This window comes from Stenella coeruleoalba, assembly GCF_951394435.1.
Source record: "Stenella coeruleoalba genome assembly, chromosome: 19".
Lineage (NCBI taxonomy): Eukaryota > Metazoa > Chordata > Mammalia > Artiodactyla > Delphinidae > Stenella > Stenella coeruleoalba.
Window position 1 is genome coordinate 39,252,957 of NC_137165.1, and position 18,671 is coordinate 39,271,627.

General features: G+C 40.6%; 1 protein-coding gene across 3 annotated transcripts in view; it reads right to left on the bottom strand.

The window, feature by feature from the left end:
• The window catches only part of NPEPPS (aminopeptidase puromycin sensitive), a 97,313-nt gene extending 80,332 nt beyond the window's left edge, over nt 1-16,981 (bottom strand). Inside the window, exons 1-2 of one of the 3 annotated variants that reach the window (XM_079906179.1) lie at nt 16,607-16,978; nt 6,085-6,169 (exon numbers count right to left, since the gene is read on the bottom strand). In XM_079906179.1, coding sequence (XP_079762305.1) covers nt 6,085-6,169; nt 16,607-16,867 — 346 coding nt within the window. In that variant the 5' untranslated portion in view covers nt 16,868-16,978. Of the gene's footprint in view, nt 1-3,728; nt 3,749-6,084; nt 6,170-16,606 lie in introns of those variants that run through there. The other 2 variants (XM_079906180.1, XM_079906181.1) reach the window with 2 other exon arrangements.
• Nucleotides 16,982-18,671: the final 1,690 nt, after the last annotated feature.

Genomic DNA, 18,671 nt, shown 5'->3' on the forward strand with positions numbered 1-18,671 from the left:
AGAGAATAAGAATTCAAGCCACAGGGTAGGAGAAAATATTTGTGAAAGACACTCCTGATAAAGGACGGTTATCCAAAATGTACAAAGAATTCTTAAAACTCAACAATAAAAAAAAGAACAATCCAGCTAATATTGTGCAAAAGACCTAAACAGATATCTCACCAAAGAAGATATACAGATGGCAAGTAAGCATATGAAAAGATGATCAACATGAAGTCATTACGGTCCTGCAAATTAAAATAATGGCATACCACTGCACACTTATAGAATAGCCAAAATCCAAGACACAACAACAAATGCTGGGGAGTATGTGGAGCAACAGGAACTCTCATTCATTGCTGATTGAAATCCAAAATGACAGTCACTTTGGAGGACAGTTTGGCAGTTTCTTACAAAACTAAACACACTCTTCTATCATAGGATCCAGGAATCATGCTCCTTGATATTTAGCCAAAGGAGTTCAAAGCTTATGTCCTCACAAAACCCTATACATGGATATTTACAGCACCTTTATTCATAACTGCCAAATCTTGGACACAACCAAGAGGACCTTCAGCAGGTGAATGGAAAAAAAAACTGACACATACAGACAAGGGAATATTATTCAGAGCTAGAAAGAAGTGAGCTACTGAGCAATGAAAAGACACGGAAGAAATGCATATTACTAAGTGAAAGAAGCCAATCTGAAAAGGCATGACTCCACCTAATTCTAGAAAAGACAAAACTATAGTAAAAAGATTAGTGATTGCCAAGGGGAGGGATGGGTAAATAGGCAGAGCACGGAAGATTTTTAGAGTACTGAAAAACTCTGTACAGGGCTTCCCTGGTGGCGCAGTGGTTGAGAGTCCGCCTGCCGATGCAGGGGACACGGGTTCGTGCCCCGGTCCGGGAAGATCCCACATGCTGCGGAGCAGCTAGGCCCGTGAGTCATGGCTGCTGAGCCTGCGTATCCGGAGCCTGTGCTCCACAACGGGAGAGGCCACAACAGTGAGAGGCCCGCGTACCGCAAAAAAAACAAAACAAAACAAAAAAACTCTGTACAAGACTATAATGGTAGATACATGTCATTTTACATTTGTCAAAACCCATGGAATGTATCACAGCAAGAGTGAACTGTAAGGTAAACTATGGACTTTAGGTGATAATGAGGTTTATGTAGGCTCATTGACTGTAACAGATGTACTACTCTGGCTTGGGATGCTGATAGTGGGACAGGCTGTATGTGTGGGGACAGGGGCTATATGAGAAATCTCTGTACTTTCTACTCTATTTTGCACTGAACTTAAAACCCTAAAAAATAAAGATTTTAATTAAAAAAATAAAATCAACAAAATTTAATTCAGAAAGCAGGCAGCTCTGATAGTTACCAAAGAACTGGGAAAATATTTGGTTCCTCAATGTAGCCTGGACACTATGGTTAGCTTATGCATTAATTCATCTATTCTTCAGAACAGTAATAGCATATAACAGACTTTATTTTCAAAATTCCCAAAACTCGGGAGTTCCCTGGCAGTCCAGTGGTTAGGACTTGGGACTTTCACTACCATGGGCCTGGGCTCAATCCCTGGTCAGGGAAATAAGATCCCACAAGCCTCACGGTGTGGCCAAAAAAAAAAAAAAAAAAAATCCCAGGGACTTCCCTGGCAGTCCAGTGGTTAAGACTCTGCCCTGCCAATGCAAGGGATGCAAGTTCGATCCCTGGTTGGGGAACTAAGATCCCACATGCTGCGCAGCATGGTCAAAAGATTTAAAAAATAAAGAAAAGAAGAACACCCCAGAGAATCTGGGAGTTCTAAGTAAAATAAATAAACAAACAAATAAATAAAATCCCCAAACTCAATACACCTGGGAATAGTAAATAAACGAGAGACAAAATAAAAACAAGTTCTCAAAAACAATGCCATTTTAGTGCTCGAAAAACTAAAAGCTACCTAAAAGAGCTATTATGCTAGATTCTGAATTTTTTTAAAGTACATACCACTGGAACTCATATAGCAAACTAAAACAATTTGCTTAACATATTTAATAGTGATATGGCATAATATACATAATTTATATCAGTTTCAATTAAGAACTTAGAAGAATCTCGTAAGGGTTTTTTCTCTTTTTTTTTTTTTAAAAAAACACTTTTTCTTTTTTTTTTCCTGGACGCGGGCCTGTCACTGTTGTGGCCTCTCCCGTTGCAGAGCACAGGCTCCGGACGCGCAGGCTCAGTGGCCATGGCTCACGGGCCCAGCTGCTCCACGGCATGTGGGATCTTCCCGGACCGGGGCACGAACCCGTGTCCCCTGCATCAGCAGGCGGACTCTCAACCACTGTGCCACCAGGGAAGCCCTGTTTTCCTTTTTCTTTCTTTATTTTTGGTTGCATTGGGTCTTCGCTGATGCACGGGCTTTCTCTAGTTGCTGAGAGTGGGGGCTACTTTTCGTTATGGTGCGTGGGCTTCTTACTGTGGTGGCTTCTCTTGTTGCAGAGCATGGGCTCTAGTCACGTGGGCTTCAGTAGTTGTGGCACACAGGCTCAGTATTGTGGCTCACGGGCTCTAGAGCACAGGCTCAGTAGTTGTGGCACACGGGCTTAGTTGCTCTGTGGCATGTGGGATCTTCCTGGACCAGGGCTCGAACCCGTGTCCCCTGCATTGGCAGGCAGATTCTTGACCACTGCACCACCAGGGAAGTTTCTTTTTTTGGGGGGGGGGGGGCCGCACTGCGTGGCATGTGGGATCTTAGTTCCCCAACCAGGGATCTAACTATGTTCAAGTCTTATCTTCATGTCCAAGTGATAAGAATATGCATACACACCACAGTTCTCTGGAATCCCTCTTTAGAGGTTGCAAAATCAACAGAACTCAATATGGCCCACAAAAATGTTCTGTTTGGCCAGAAAAAGTTCTTTAAAATGTTAGTAGATTTACGTGAGACATGGACTCTTTGGTTCAGCCTCTGCCCCAACATTCTTATTTTCCTACATCCAGCCCAATTCATTCAAGGTTGTTATTTGCTTAACCCCACAGTAACTTTGGTTTTAGGCCACTACCCTATATTGTTATTTGTGTAACTAAAGTTATACTCAGACTTCTTTGAAAATTTCCTTATGAAATACGATATATTTCAATACATTTGTATTAGAAAGGACTATATTCCCTTCTCTTTCAATCCTCCTGACTTTGAGGGCTAGCACTTAATTAGTCACATATGTATTTTCAGAACAATGCCATGAACAATTCTATTGCAAAGAGAAGATGGTTTATTAATGTTTTTACTAATCCACACATAACTGTATGACAGAATATAGATTACTAACAGTTGGATAAAAGCTTATGATCAAGTGTGAGGAACGTTTCCTATTTTTGAAGTGAATAGTTTTGCTCAAAATTAATATTTGGCAGTATTTCTAAGCTGTTTGTTTTATCCTTCCATTAAACACACACGCACATATGCGTAACACTGAAATATACAATCCTACTTTAAGAATAAATGTGTTAAAATTTACATGCCTTCTATGGATAAACCAAAGTGATGCTGGTGGATCTGAAACTATATATTAGAACTCTGCATGAAATATGATGTAACCAATGGAAAAACTTTTTCTTACACAGCTAATTCTGCAAACACATACCTGACAGAGTATACTAAGGCAAAAGTTGGTACAAAACTTTCAAGTGATCATTCTCTATGTGGTTATGCCCAAGCCATCAACTATTAATGATAAATTAAAAGACTCTTTACCTGTCAGGACCTGAGTTCAGGCACTCAAAAGTTTCGTATTTCTCTTGCAGAAGCTGATGACAATACTAATCCCTGCACTGTGTAGGGAGGTGCATTCCTTGCACTGGCTTAAGTGCTAATGATTTCACCAACCCTTGAAGTGCAGAACAGTAAAAAAACAGTTTTCAGCCGTTTTTCTTACTGATTTCTCATTTTAAAAAATATTACAAAGATTTCAAATAGGTTTTAAAATAAATTATTTCTGTTTAAAAGGCAGTGCTTTAGTTTAAAAAAGACACACGCCAATAGATCTTTCTGGGTTACTGCACATATCACAAGATGGCCTTTTTCATCAATGAGAAACTTACACAAAGAAGCAACAACTTCACGCCTTCAAATCATTTTCTGATTTTACCTGAAAGCACCAAGATTTTGGCTACAGATATGTAAAACAGTCTTCCAGAAGGCAATCATAAATAGGTACTAGATGAGATTAGCTGGGTTAAAAAATGGTATCTCTCCTATTAACCCATTTATCACCCTGTCACCAGCATACAGCCCTAGAAGGAGCTGACAGTCAAGTTCACAACTATTAGTTTCTAAAGAAACAATATTATACTCTCCAAATAAGATAAAAATCAAGAAATGCTTCTCTATCTAAGGGCAAAATTAAGCTATGTATATACCTGGAAGGCCAAATCTATCTGTTCTGACTCCTTAAAACACGAAATTAATACAACTCCCCATTCTTTTATACTCTAAAATTAAACGGGTTTACACGACTCCAGGTATTTCCTACTGCTATAGGAGAACAAATTGAGAAATGTACCTTAGCTAGTTCTGAAGAAAATATTTTATGTATGTAAAAAAATTTAATGTTTTATATGAATCACTCTCCAAATCCTCTCTACTGTATGAATTTTCATTGAGAATACTAACGCTGCTTCCTTAAGATTCAGATCATTATGAGCTTGGCACCATTCAGTTATGCATATTCAAACATTTAAATTCTCTGAATTCTTTCCTGGCACTTCAGTAGAGGAGGATAAAAAAACAAACCTGAGCTGAAACCATGCCAGCTGGAGGGTACACACTTATTTTACTAGTTCTACCTATCTAAACTTGACAACATTTTAAAACCCTATATTGAATTTAAATGTCCTCTATCTACAACAAAGAAAGCTTGCCTTGATATGCCTAGCTAAGGTGCTCCCATTTTTCTTCAGCTAAAGAAATTAAACAGTCTCTCTTTCATTTACCAAACAATTTTTTTAAAGTTGGCACTCAATCAAAGTCCATTTGAAGGATCTGTTCCTCTAACTTAAAATGGCAGCAGCTGATCTCAATTACAATCAACTGAACATAAGTACTTCTTGGCAATAATACGCTCAACTGCTACTTGCATTTTTTAATCTTTCTATGGACAAGATATTTTAAGAAAAATCCACAAAATAAATATAGCCAGGCCTTAAAATGTTACTTGTATGCTTATTTTCAGTATAATGTAAAGAAGGGAAATAGCAATACAAAATGTAAATTAAAAGGTCAAATTTCTAACTTAATTTATATCAAATAAGAAGACTTTCTAAGAGGAAAAGTCTGAGTAGTAGAGGCTAACCAATAAGCCATTTTAACAAGGAATGTGAAGAAGTCAAGAGTAAAAAGTAATTCAGATCCAATATTAATACACTTGTGAGTTTATACCAAACTTGATAACTTTTTAAAATGCAGTTTATGTGGGAATAAGAATTCAGGCCCAAACTGATTATTCAATTTAATTCTTACTGTAATTACAAGGTCCAAAATATTTCTTATTTTAAAGATGCTAATTGAGTTCCCTCACATTCTATACCATGTTTCTTTTAAACATATTCTTCCCCTGTAATTAACTCCATCATCTAGTTTCTAACCTTCACATTAGATCTCATAAAGCAAATATTTTTCTCCCAATTATGAGTAACACTATCTCAATTTTAATCTATTTTTCAAGAGAAAAAAAAAAACTTTAAGAAAACCGCATATGAACTAAGCCTGCCTGAGAAACTTTTCATGTCCAAAGTACTTAATTTTTAAATAACTCTTCAGCTTTACATGATTGATATTATATTTATTTTACACTCATGAAATGTGATCTGCCTAGGGTCACAAAATAAGTTAATGTTTGAAGCAGAATTTAAATTGTTACATTTCCTTTATCTTACATTACTCAAATATCTCCTATGAACATCTAAAGAATTTTCCTATTTCAAAAGTAACAAACATTAATATCTTAATTTGCAAGTGTATACATTATGTATACACACACACAAAAGCACATACAAGTACATATTATACATAAACACAGAGACAGCAAATTAAAAGGGAAAACAGCGCTTACCTTCATCTCCTTCTGGTACATATGAAGCTGTAATAATGTCAATATCAGCACAATTCATCACAATCTGATTGGTTGCCTGCCTCACCTAAGGAGAAAAAAAAAAATCGGCAATGTCAGAGATAGCCTAGGTTAATGATATGTACATCTTCATCTCAGCCTAAAATATGTCACAGGCAATTTTTAAAAACCCATACATCAGCGGTTCCCACCTTTTTAGCACCAGGGACCGGCTTCGTGGAAGACAATTTTTCTATGGATGGGGGGGGTGCGGGTTTCAGGCGGTAATGGGAGCGATGGGGAGCAGCAGATGAAGCTTCACTCCCTCATCTGCTGCTCACCTCCTGTTGTACAGCCTGGTTCCTAACAGGCCGGACTGGTACCAGTCCGAGGCCCGGGGGTTGGGGACCCTTGCCAAACACCACTTAAACCAATACTAAATATATATGCATCAATGGTATAAATTAATGACTAGTTCTGAATAGATATTATAATATCTGGATTATATTAAAAGCAATAATAAATACTTAGGTATTTCACAGAATTCAAAGATCTGACCAATGAGCTAAATAAAAGCCTTTTTTTTTTCTACTTAAACTTGATTTAAAACTTCTTTTTTTTTTTTTTTGTTTTTTGTTTTTGCTGTACGCAGGCCTCTCACTGTTGTGGCCTCTCCCGCTGCAGAGCACAGGCTCCGGATGCGCAGGCTCAGAGGCCATGGCTCACGGGCCCAGCCACTCCGCGGCATGTGGGATCTTCCCGGACCGGGGCCCGAACCCGTGTCCCCTGCATCGGCAGGCGGACTCTCAACCACTGCGCCACCAGGGAAGCCCTAAAACAACTTCTTAATTAAACTTTTTAATTTCAAAAAAATTTTAATTAGGAAACATTTCTTATATGTTGCAATTAATCATGTATTTCAACCTGCACATCAAAACCATCATGAGGGTCCCCTCTTTTTGTAAGGATAGAGGAAGAAATCTGGTATCATAAACTATGTCAGAACTTCATAAAACACTCTCTAAATTTTTTCTTTTCCTGAAGAAACATTTTGAATATAACAGACACTAATGACTCACCATCAAGATTAAATAAACTTTTAAGACTTTGTCTTACTTGATTTAGATCCAAAAAATAAAATACAGATATAATGAAAGCCCATTCCTCTCTTCCTCATTCCCTAGAGATAACCACTATCCTAAGGCTAATGTATATCTCTCTCATATATGTTTAGTACTTTTGTTACATATATAAAGATCAGCAAAGAATGTTTTTAATCTTACACAAATGGTATCAAAAGTGTGTATAACCTTTTGCAACCTGTTTTTTTAATTTAACATTGTTTCTGAGATAGGTAAATGCTGATAGATGTAAACCTAACTCATTAATTTTACTTCTGCATAGTAGTATTCCATTCTATAAATAAACCACAGTTATTTATCCATTTCCTTCCTGAAGGAAGTTAGGTTATTTCCACTTTTTTGTTATGTAAAAGAGTACTATAATAAACATCTTGGCCCATGTCTTCTTGTGCACCCATTTTCTTTACCAAGAATTGCTAAAATTATCCTCCAGAGTAGTTTCAATGCACGCTCCGATAAGCAAAGAATAAAGAAATCCCAGTTTCAGCAACCTCCAAAAAACTTAATTTTTCGACAGTCTGGTGGGTATTAAATGGTATACCAGGGACTTCCGTGGTGGCGCCGTGGTTAAGAATCCGCCTGCCAATGCAGGGGACACAGGTTCGACCCCTGGTCCAGGAAGATCCCACATGCCATGGAGCAACTAGGCCCATGTGCCACAACTACTGAAGCCCGAGCGCCCTAGAGCTGTGATCTGCAACAAGAGAAGCCACCACAATGAGAAGCCTGCACACAGCAAGGAAGAGTAGCCCCCACAACTAGAGAAAGCCTGTGCACGGCAACAAAGACCCAATGCAGCCAAAAATAAATAATAAATAAGTAAATTTATTTTAAAAAATGGTATTCCATTATTGTTTTAATTAGAATTTCTCTGATTACTAGTAATATGAGTTACCTCTTTTCTTTCTCTTTCTCCTTTCTGTTTCTCTTCCTCTGCCTCCCCCACCCCTGCTTCCCTCCCTCCCTCTCTCTTTCTTTCTTTTTTGACCCTTAAGTTTTTCCTCTCCTACTTGCTCATTCATAACCCTTGCTCATTTTCCATTTGGTTGGAACCTTGTCTTTCTATAACTGTTGCATTACACAAAATCTCAAATTCATTTTCAGACATTTTAATGGTCTAAATCTAAAATAACAAAAATACAGATGTCCTAAATCACATATGCCTACAGAGGCCAATGAAACAGATGAGTACAGTAGGCCAGGTGAAGGCTATGCATAAAGGAAAGCTATGTGTAAAGGAAGGGGGAAGTAGACATTTCTTGGAGCTAACCAATTATTGCTATATACAATAAAAAACAGACTCAGTGTTGACAGATCTTCCAATTTAAAAAAGCCACAAATTCAGATTTCATGTGCAATCTCCCAATTTCTAATTGATGACAACTAATTCAAAATTTTCTAAAACACTGTATAGACCAAACAAAACCCAACAGTGCCTTGAGTGTCACTGAACGGACCACAGAACTAGGTAAGGACACAGAGTAATATAAAATCTGTATGAAAAAGCTATACCTAAGAGTAATTATTTTATTAATAACCAATACATAAACATGATTAATATTAAACTAAAATTACCTGACCTAAATTACAGATAGTATGTTATTAAGCCTGTAACAGACTGTCAAAATCTCTAACACATAAAGTGAAACTATTTTGGCTCATTTAAAAAAAAAAAATTCTTCTCATATATCTTCCTGTTTCTAAACAAAAATGCCATTTAGTGAACAGTTTTTTGGGTTTTTGTTTTTTGGGGTTTTTTTTGTAAGTGATAATATTCCTTCACACTGTTTACTTCACCAGAACATACCTAAACAGCACTAAAACTTTTACATCTCAACTGGCTGTTTATAGCACTATGTTTGAACAAAAAGAAAAGAACAACTCTTTGCCTATTCACAAACTGACTTTAAAAAAAATTTTCAGAAACACAAAAATGAAGCACTGGGGTGTGCTCCAAAGGGTAAAATGAATAAAAACCTTCCAGAGTTTGACGTTTATGCCAACAAAATCATTAACAGTGGCTTAGTTACATGTTTGTTGTTTTGTTTTGGTTTTTTTAATATTTATTTATTTATTTGGCTGCGCCAGGTCTTAGTTCTGGCACACGGGATCTAGTTCCCTGACCAGTGATCGAACCCAGGACCCCTGCATTGGGAGCACGGAGTCTTAACCACTGGACCACCAGGGAAGTCCCTAGTTACATGTCTTAATCTTTACCTAGGCAATCCTATTTTCATCCACCAACATCTACAATGAATTTAATGGTAGCCAAGCAGTTAATCTACCATGTCAAGATACCTGTACTGGGCTTCCCTGGTGGTGCAGTGGTTGAGAGTCCGCCTGCCGATGCAGGGAACGTGGGTTCGTGCCCCGGTTCGGGAAGATCCCACATGCCGCGGAGCGGCTAGGCCCGTGAGCCATGGCCGCTGAGCCTGCACGTCCGGAGCCTGTGCTCCGCAACGGGAGAGGCCACAACAGTGAGAGGCCCGCGTACCGCAAAAAAAAAAAAAAAAAAAAAAAAAGATACCTGTACTACACTACATATGCCAAATGACATTTATCTCACTACTATTGTACCATTTTGAGGGAAAGTGTTCGTTAACTTTGGAAAGGTACAGGGCACAACATCTAGTTACAACTACATTCCAATTCTTCCTGGGTTTAGGGAAAACCCACCTGTTTATACTAATGAATTAAGCTGCTTGTTGAACAGCAATTCTTTTTTTGTGTGTGTGGTACGTGGGCCTCTCAGTGTTGTGGCCTCTCCCGTTGTGGAGTACAGGCTCTGGACGCGCAGGCTCAGCGGCCATGACTCACAGGCCTAGCCACTCTGCAGCATGTGGGATCTTCCCGGACCGGGGCACGAACCCGTGTCCCCTGCATCGGCAGGCGGACTCTCAACCACTGCGCCACCAAGGAAACCCAATTAATTCTTTTTTTCAGGGTATTGCCATTTCTGGAAGGGTGGAAGGGGAGAACTAAAGGAACAAAAATACTTATCTTAATAATAGAACTCCACTCAAACTTTAAAGAACAGACAGTATATTCTGTCTCATATTAGAGATTTTTTTTTTTTTTTGGCTGCACCTCGCGGCATGCAGAACTTCCCCGACAAGGGATCAAACCTGTGCCCCCTGCAGTGGAAGCGTAGAGTCTTAACCACTGGACCACCAGGGAAGCCCCTAGAGATGCATTTTAAACAACAGGATAATCCATAGAAAGGGCTTTTACCACTTAGTGCCTGATACATAGTAATCACTTAATAGATGACATTATTAAGACACATGCACAGAGGGCTTTTCTGGTGGCACAGCGGTTAAGAATCCACCTGCCAAAGCAGGGGACACGGGTTCGATCACTGGTCCAGGAAGATCCCACATGCCGCGGAGCAACTAAGCCTGTGCGCCACAACTACTGAGCCTGCACTCTAGAGCCACAAGCCACAACTACTGAGCCCACATGCCACAACTACTGAAGTCCACGTGCCTAGAGCCCATGCTCCTCAACAAGAGAAGCCACCTAAATGAGAAGCCTGCACACCTCAACGAAGAGTAGCCCCCCACTGGAGGCAACTAGAGAAAGCCGGCGCAGAGCCACGAAGACCCAACACAGCCAAAAATAAATAAATAAATTTAAAAAAAAAAAAAAACCGTGCACAGAGACCAAGACTAAATGTGCACCTAACAGTCTATAAAGTACCTAATCAAAATGCTATAAAATTTAAGAACTATGTGCTGTATTATACAGCACATATTATATCTTATATTGGATATTAGCATACTCTATGTACCAACCAAGGAATGTAATTTAAAATATCCGTGTGGACTTAAGCGTATGCTTAAGTACTCAACCACCACACTGATCTTTTTGATGCTTTCCCAACAAGAGCACTGACTAATGATTCAATATTATTTCTCACACACTAACATCATCATGTTATTGCATACCACCTGTATGTTCCACTGTCAAAAATACAGGTAATAATGTAAGTCAACTATACTTTAATTTAAAAAAAAACAGGTAATAAATCAAAGGAATTTCAGCATTATCATCTTCACTGGACTTCCCTGGTGGCGCAGTGGTTAAGAATCCGCCTGCCAATGCAGAGGACACAGGTTCGAGCCCTGGTCCAGGAAGATCCCACATGCTGCGGAGCAACTAAGCCTGTGTGCCACAACTACTGAGCCTGTGCTCTGGAGCCCGCAAGCCACAACTATTGAGCCCACATGCCGCAACTACTGAAGCCCATGCACCTAGAGCCCATGCTCTGCAACAAGAGAAGCCACTGCAATGAGAAGCCCGCGCACCGCCACGAAGAGTAGCCCCCACTCACCACAACTAGAGAAAGCCCACGCGCAGCAACGAAGACCCAACACAGCCAAAAATAAAATATAAATAAATAAATAAATTTATTTTAAAAATCCTTTTAAAAAAAAATCTTCACTTTCCAAACTTAAAATAGAAGCAGAATGTTAAAACTGGCATATAAATTGTGTTGATAACAAGCTTATTTTCAACTTTTCCATTTGGTGCTATTAATGAATGGAACGTTAGCATATCCTTTCTTTGATTCAAACCCAGGGTTAGTTAAGTCTTCTTGGAGTCCCATACAGACTGTACTTCAACTGAACCAAATGTTAAGTAATGGTTCTACTGAAGAGACAGCTTGACCATTGGTAACAATTTTACAATGGAAGTTTCCTAAGAGCTAGGAAAGCAGCAATCTGAGACAATTTTTTTCCTGAATAAGTCTTTACTACAATCACTCAGGAATACACATTACATGTACTAGAAAGACTCAAAAGGGTTTTTTTCTGATTGCTAAAATCCTGCGATTTTAGTAAAAGGAAATCTCCAGTGTGATAATTCTAAATACCAGTCAGTCTGAAGCCTGAGTCACTTTGCCTAAAAAGTGATTTCATCATTAAAATTTTGTAATAATCATTGCCTTTGTGGAATAGGGCTATAATTTCTAAAGACAATAAGGAGCAAATAATTAGTAAACACAAATTGAGCTGAGTTTTCTAACAAAAGAGACATTAAAAAGGGCAAGCTGCAGAAAGTCAAACATAACACATAAACACATGAACATACAGAACATTACTATTTATTGTTTGTAGCTACTTTTGTACACCCTAAAACTTTAAAACTATACATAGGAATAATACCTACCAAAAAAGAGAATTTACCTCTCAGGGTGAGGGCGAGAAGAGATGGAAATGAACTTTAGTGGTTTCTGTGACATTTTATTTTCCAAAAAACATCATGTACACGCTAAAACAAATGGGGCAAAACATTAATATCTGCTAAATCTGGGTGGTGGTTACTTTCTCTGTATTTAAAATGTTTCCTAATTTAAAATAAAATTTTAAAGTGATTACATGTGGCCAAATAAACTGAGAGCTACATACTTGTATGGTGTTCAAAATGGAATCTCCAAGATCTAGACAACTAAATTAACAACAAAACAGCTATCTGAAGACTCAGTCCTTTGCCACAGACTCAAATACAGATTAGAATAAGATTTACTTTACAATAAGAACAGGCTCATTTATGTAGCAAAGTTCAGAGAAGTTTCATAGATAATTTACTACTCAAGACTGCATTTATCCAGGTTGTATTGTTGTATTGGACAATATCAATTATCAAGAACCAGGAAGTTTAAAAAAAAAAAAAAAAGCCTTTATGGAAGCCAAAATAGATGATTCAAAGTCCATACAATAAAGCTCATACCCTACACTCAGAAGAGAATCCATCAAACCCTCACTTAGAAAAAAATTTTAAGCTCAAACAAGCTTGTTTATTTGGTTACTTAGACCTCTTCAGATCAAGTTCAGTAAAATAGAAGAGGGAAGAAATTGCACAATAGGGAGCAACAAGGCACAACAAGCAGCAAGTAATAACCTGAGAGTAAGGAAAACAAACTTTAAAGAAAAGATATGAAACTAATAAATTATAGTACACAGTTTTGGGTAATTACACAGTTTTGGGTAATCTATGGATGTAAGTATCAATGACATGTTAGAATGCTGTCCAGTATTTAGAAAAAGAAGAAAAGAAAGAAACCTAGATTATGAGGAATTATGGAGCTTAAAAAGATAAACATTTCCATCAAAATATTTACATATTTTTTAAAGTCTGAGTGCCTCAAAGGGTAAGCTTCATTTATCTGGAAAATTCACTGCAAAATTCAATGCCAGATGATACTGGACTTACCATACAAAAGTTTCTTATACCCAGGTGTTTCCTCATTGATACATTTCAAGAAACAGAATAGAAAATCTGAACAAATTCAATTCCTTATGACCAATCTTTCAAATTTAATTTAAGACCATTTAGTGATCTAGCACAATGCTGTACAAATTAATTAACTTTATCTGTTTTAAGTAATAAAAAACTACTAAAATGACTGCATAGAATATCTGCAAAATTTGGGCAGAAAATTCCATAACACAGGGTGACAATAACATCCATTTAGGCGCCAAGTTGTAGTCTGCCAAACAATCTACTGTATCTGAAACTCTCCTCTACGTGCCAATTTAGTCATCACCATCATGAATATTTTGTTGGCGGAGGCCAGGGATTGTTTAGTATATCCTGACTTCTGGCATTGAAGGATAAAGTTAATTTCTCTGGCACAGGTGAAATATTTCCATAAGAGAATTACTGTATAAACCACTATACACTCATAACCAGGAACTGTAGCCACTCACATAAACTTGTAATCTATTTTTAAATTAATTATCCACAAAGCAAGAGAGTCAGAATTTTAAATAGCTACGAAGTCTGTTCCTCTCAAATATCCTAATGTAAAAGGAGAGGAAAGGGAATGTCCCATTTTTCTAGGCCCATGATAACACATTTTCAAAACCTGCTGAATTAGACCACACTCACTTACGTAAAAGACAACTACTTTTAAATCACTGCACACTGACTAATTTTCATCTTCCCCAGAAGTCCACACCCCAGACCAGGTTAAAAATCCACTAAGTTTCTAATATGTAACCTGTACAAATACTCTGAGCTTATCATAAAATTTTGCAACTAAAGCAACCAAGCAACTTGCATACTTTGTGCAATGTAATTCCAAACTGTTAGGGAACTGACACAATACCCATTATCAATCTAGGCTTCTAGAGATATAATTTTGTCCACATTTTATATTTCCACAATCAGATACCACCTAATGCCACAAGTTAAACTTATTGCTCCAATCTATGGATTTCAAAAACATCAATATATGCTTTTTACTACTAATATTAACTTTTTACTAATGTTAACTCCTCTTTACACTTCCAAAGGTGGCAAAGCATACAATTAAAAAGTCCAATCATCCTTTAATAAAACCTGTTAGAATTCTCTATCATGCCATCTTTCATTTGTGTTGCCACCTTGCCTGAAAAAAATTTTCTGAAAAGCTTTGAAAACTTAATGTTACAAAAAAAAAAAAAAGATTCATTTATTTCCTTGTATCAAATTAATGAGTCCCTGCTAATACCTAGTACATTACCACACGCTCCTTCATTGGCCCAAACCAGTCCACCAACTATTTCTCATTTCTTTCCAAAAGCAAGTAGAAAAGGGGTAAGGACAAGCATGTCACTGCTTGTTGTTATACCCTAACACAAACAAAACTATCATTTCCCAATAAAATAATCATTTGAAAATCTTTATTATTGATAATATTTTTTCTGAAACTTTTCCCTAAATATGTATACCTCTCAAAATTATGAATGCATTATGGGGTACACCAACTATTGGGGTAAAGAAACAAATGATTTTTTTTTTAATGTTAGTCTTTGCACATAATGCAAACTCATTCATTGCTAGGTCCTTCTTCCCACAGGTCTGCCAAGTCACAAGACACACTACTGTTTACAATCCCTCCCATCTGCCCACAGCCAATATATATCAAACACTCTAGTCACTTGGCTTAAATAAACAGTCTCTCCCAAATAACCCTCTCAAATCCTAATTTAGACCCAAGATGCACTCATTCTGATTCATATTCTTAATGGAAAATTTTTAAATCACCTGACTTTCACAGGGGTAAGTTTTGCCTTTTGATGCAGCCAGACAACAGAGCCCTCATGCTTTCGTACAAGCACTCCAAATCTGACAGTATACTTTTAAATTCTACACTTTTAGACATATTTTCAGTCTGAGTACTCGGCTTTCAAAAACAACTGCCAACTTTCAATTCATTCGAACGCTACCCTAGTCTACATTTCTTTCATTTCGCTGCTACATACACCCTAATCTTTAAGGTTGAGGCCTACTGATTTTTTCCCCCTGACTGCAGGAGGAAAAGAAATGAAACAAAATGTATTTACCATCATTCTTTTTAAAGGTAACTACTAAACAGTTCCCATTTTTCATTACAGACTTCACATAATACATCATATAACATGGTATCACAAATGTCTATTGTTCTAGATCTTTGTAGGGCATCAATACTAATGATCTCCAAAATCAAACAATACTTTAGATAATCTGCGGGGGGAGGGGCGGGGGGAGCATGATTCACCAAAAACTGCAATGAAGACTAATGGAATATTTTCACCGGTGGTATGCTAAAACCAATAGCTTCTTTCAGAGGAGGGTACTGCTAAGCAACCATCACTGTACCAATAAATCCACCTGCTTTAAAGGCTGCAAAGCTAAGAAGATGGAAGGAAAAGCGGAGATGGGGGTCCTCCTTCAGCTTCTTTAGAGGTTAGGAGAGAACAAAGTCAATGCTGCACTGTCACTTGAGGGAAAGAAGGGGGAGGGGGCGGATCATCTTAGAAACCCAGCCCCTGGGCCGGAGCAGGCGGGGAGAACTCAGCAAGGCTGCCCGGGATTAACATTCTCCTTCTCACCCTCTTCCCCCTTCTAGAATCTCCCCTCCTGGCTAACGCGCGGCAGCCGGAGTCCCAGATGACTGCCCCTTCCAATGTGTCCTCCATGGGGCGTAGGGAGAACGAGAGAAAAGAACTGAGTCAGGAGGCTACGCATGGACTCCGATGACCCCTCTGGCCTCCCCAACACCCTCCAGCCTCTCCCAGACCAAGCCCAAGCCCGGAAGGGCCGGGGTTTGGGGGAGGCTCCACACAGGTGTGCTGGCCCCGAGGGGCACACGGGCCGGGCCGGCCGGTTCCCGCGGCGCTCCCTGCAGCACGGCCCGGGCCCCAGGCCGGCAGGGCAGAGCACAGCCGCCGGGCGCCCCGCGGCCGCCCCAGAGGGGCGCGCCCGTCCCCGAGCCGGCCCCCCCCAGCCCCAGGTCCGCAGCGCCCAGGCCCGCGCGCCCGCTCGCCCGGCCGACCGGGCCCCCAGCCCAGCCCGTGGGCGCGGCCTAACTGCTTGCCCGGCAGCTCGCCCCCGGCACCCGAGGGTCGCCGTACCTGGGCGGAGGCCTCCAGCTTGCCCTCGAAGGTGAAGTCCAGCAAATCGGGCTTGAGGCAAAGGCTGTAATTGATGGGGCAGACGTCGGCAGGCAGCCGCTCGAAGGGCCTCTTCTCCGGCATCGCGGCGAGGCCCAGGCTGTGGAGGCGGCGGCGGCAGCGAGAGGAGCGGCTGAGGAGGAGAAGGAGGAGGGGAGGAGGCGGAGGGCCGAGGAAGAGCAGGCGGCGAGCGAGGGAGGGGGCGGCGGCTGCCAGCCACATCCACCGAGCGCCGGCGACCGCCTGAGGAGAGCGACCGGGGGAGCCTGGGGGCGGGGGAGAGACCCAGCCCGATCGCCAGGGGCCGGGAGGCAGGCAGTACGGACGCGCGGGCTGGCGGGCCGGCTGCCTACAGGGAAGGGGGCGGAGGGGAGGGAAGGGGAGGAGGGCCAGCAGGGAGGGAGGGAGAGAGGGAGGGAGGGAGGGAGGGAGGAGGCGGCGGCGGCGGCGGCGGCAGCGACAGTTTTGCGTGCGCGGCCCCGCCGGACGGGCGCGCCTCCGCCGGTGTGCGCGCGCGCGCCGGGAAGGGGGCGGAGCGGCGAGGGCGCGGCCAGCTTGGCGGGATGTAGGGTCGCCGGCGAGCCCTGGGGGTGGGAGGCGGCTGCCGGCGCTGCACCTGTCTCCGCCGCTGCGGGGAGCAGGCCGCCTGCGAGCTGGAAGAAGCCCGGAAGGGTTTGAGAAGCACAGAAAAGGCGTGAGGGACACACACACACACACACACACACACACACACACACACACACACACACTCTCTCTCTCTCTCTCTCTCTCTCTCTCTCTCTCTCTCTCTCTCAGTCTCTCTCTCACTCCGTCTCTCTGTCTCTGTCTCTCTCTCTCTCTCTTTCCCCCCACCCCGCCAACCCCCGGGCTGTCTTTGGAAATAGAAGCCTATGTAGTTGGTCAGTGCAGTCAGGGCAAAATGTTGAAATATCAATTAAGAGCAAAACCCCAAACTAGATTTTTACCTCCAGACCAGCAGAAAACCCTGATGGGAGGCTCTTTGGCCGTAATTATTTCTGTTATTTTAAGTAGTAACTTCAGGGGATGATATGAAAAATTTTGTCAGAAACCCTTTAATAATTCAGGTTACTTAAACCAATAAGATTTGGACCTTTGAGGGTGTGATTTCAGAAATTAGAAGATTTTTGTTTTCATGATTTAATGTTCAAAAGTAAGATGTGCTTCACCTTTTTTCTGTTTTCGTCTTTGTTTCTGCTTTTTTTAAAAAAATAGAAGACCTGGGTATTCCCTGCCGGTCCAGTGGTTAGGATTCTGTGCTCTCACTGCCAGGGCCTAGGTTAGATTCCTGGTTGGGGAACTAAGATCACGCAAGCCTCGTGGTGGGGCCAAAAAAAATAATAATAATAAAATAAAAGAACTTTTACCAATTGTGGCCTCTTTAAAGGTAAATTAGCTGTGGCTCCCTCAGTTTTGTAGGTATCTCGCAAATTGAGGTATATATATTTTTAATATAAATATATATTAATTACATATAAATGTGTGTATATTTAAATATATGTTTTAAAGTGTCAAGAACAAGGAGATTTTGTCTATAATTCCCCATATTCCTTTATAGAACCTTCCCATGTAGAACCGCTTAATTTTTAAAACTCAGTGCTGAAAGTTGTACTGGACCACTATTGTTCAATAGAAATATAATGCAAGGGACTTCCCTGGTGGCGCAGTGGTTGGGAGTCCGCCTGCCAGTGCAGGGGACACGGGTTCGATCCCTGGTCTGGGAAGATCCCACATGCCGCAGAGCAACTAAGCCCGTGCACCACAACTACTGAGCCTGCGCTCTAGAGCCCGCCAGCCACAACTACTGAGCCCACCCACCTACAGCCCACGTTCCGCAACAAGAAAAGCCATGGCAGTGAGAAGCCCGCACACCCCAACTAAGAGTAGCCCCTGCTAGCCGCAACAAAGACCCAACACAGACAAAAATAAATAAATTTATTTTAAATATATATATATATATAATGCAAGCCAGCTACGTAACTTTAAATTCAAAAAAAAGAGAAAAAGG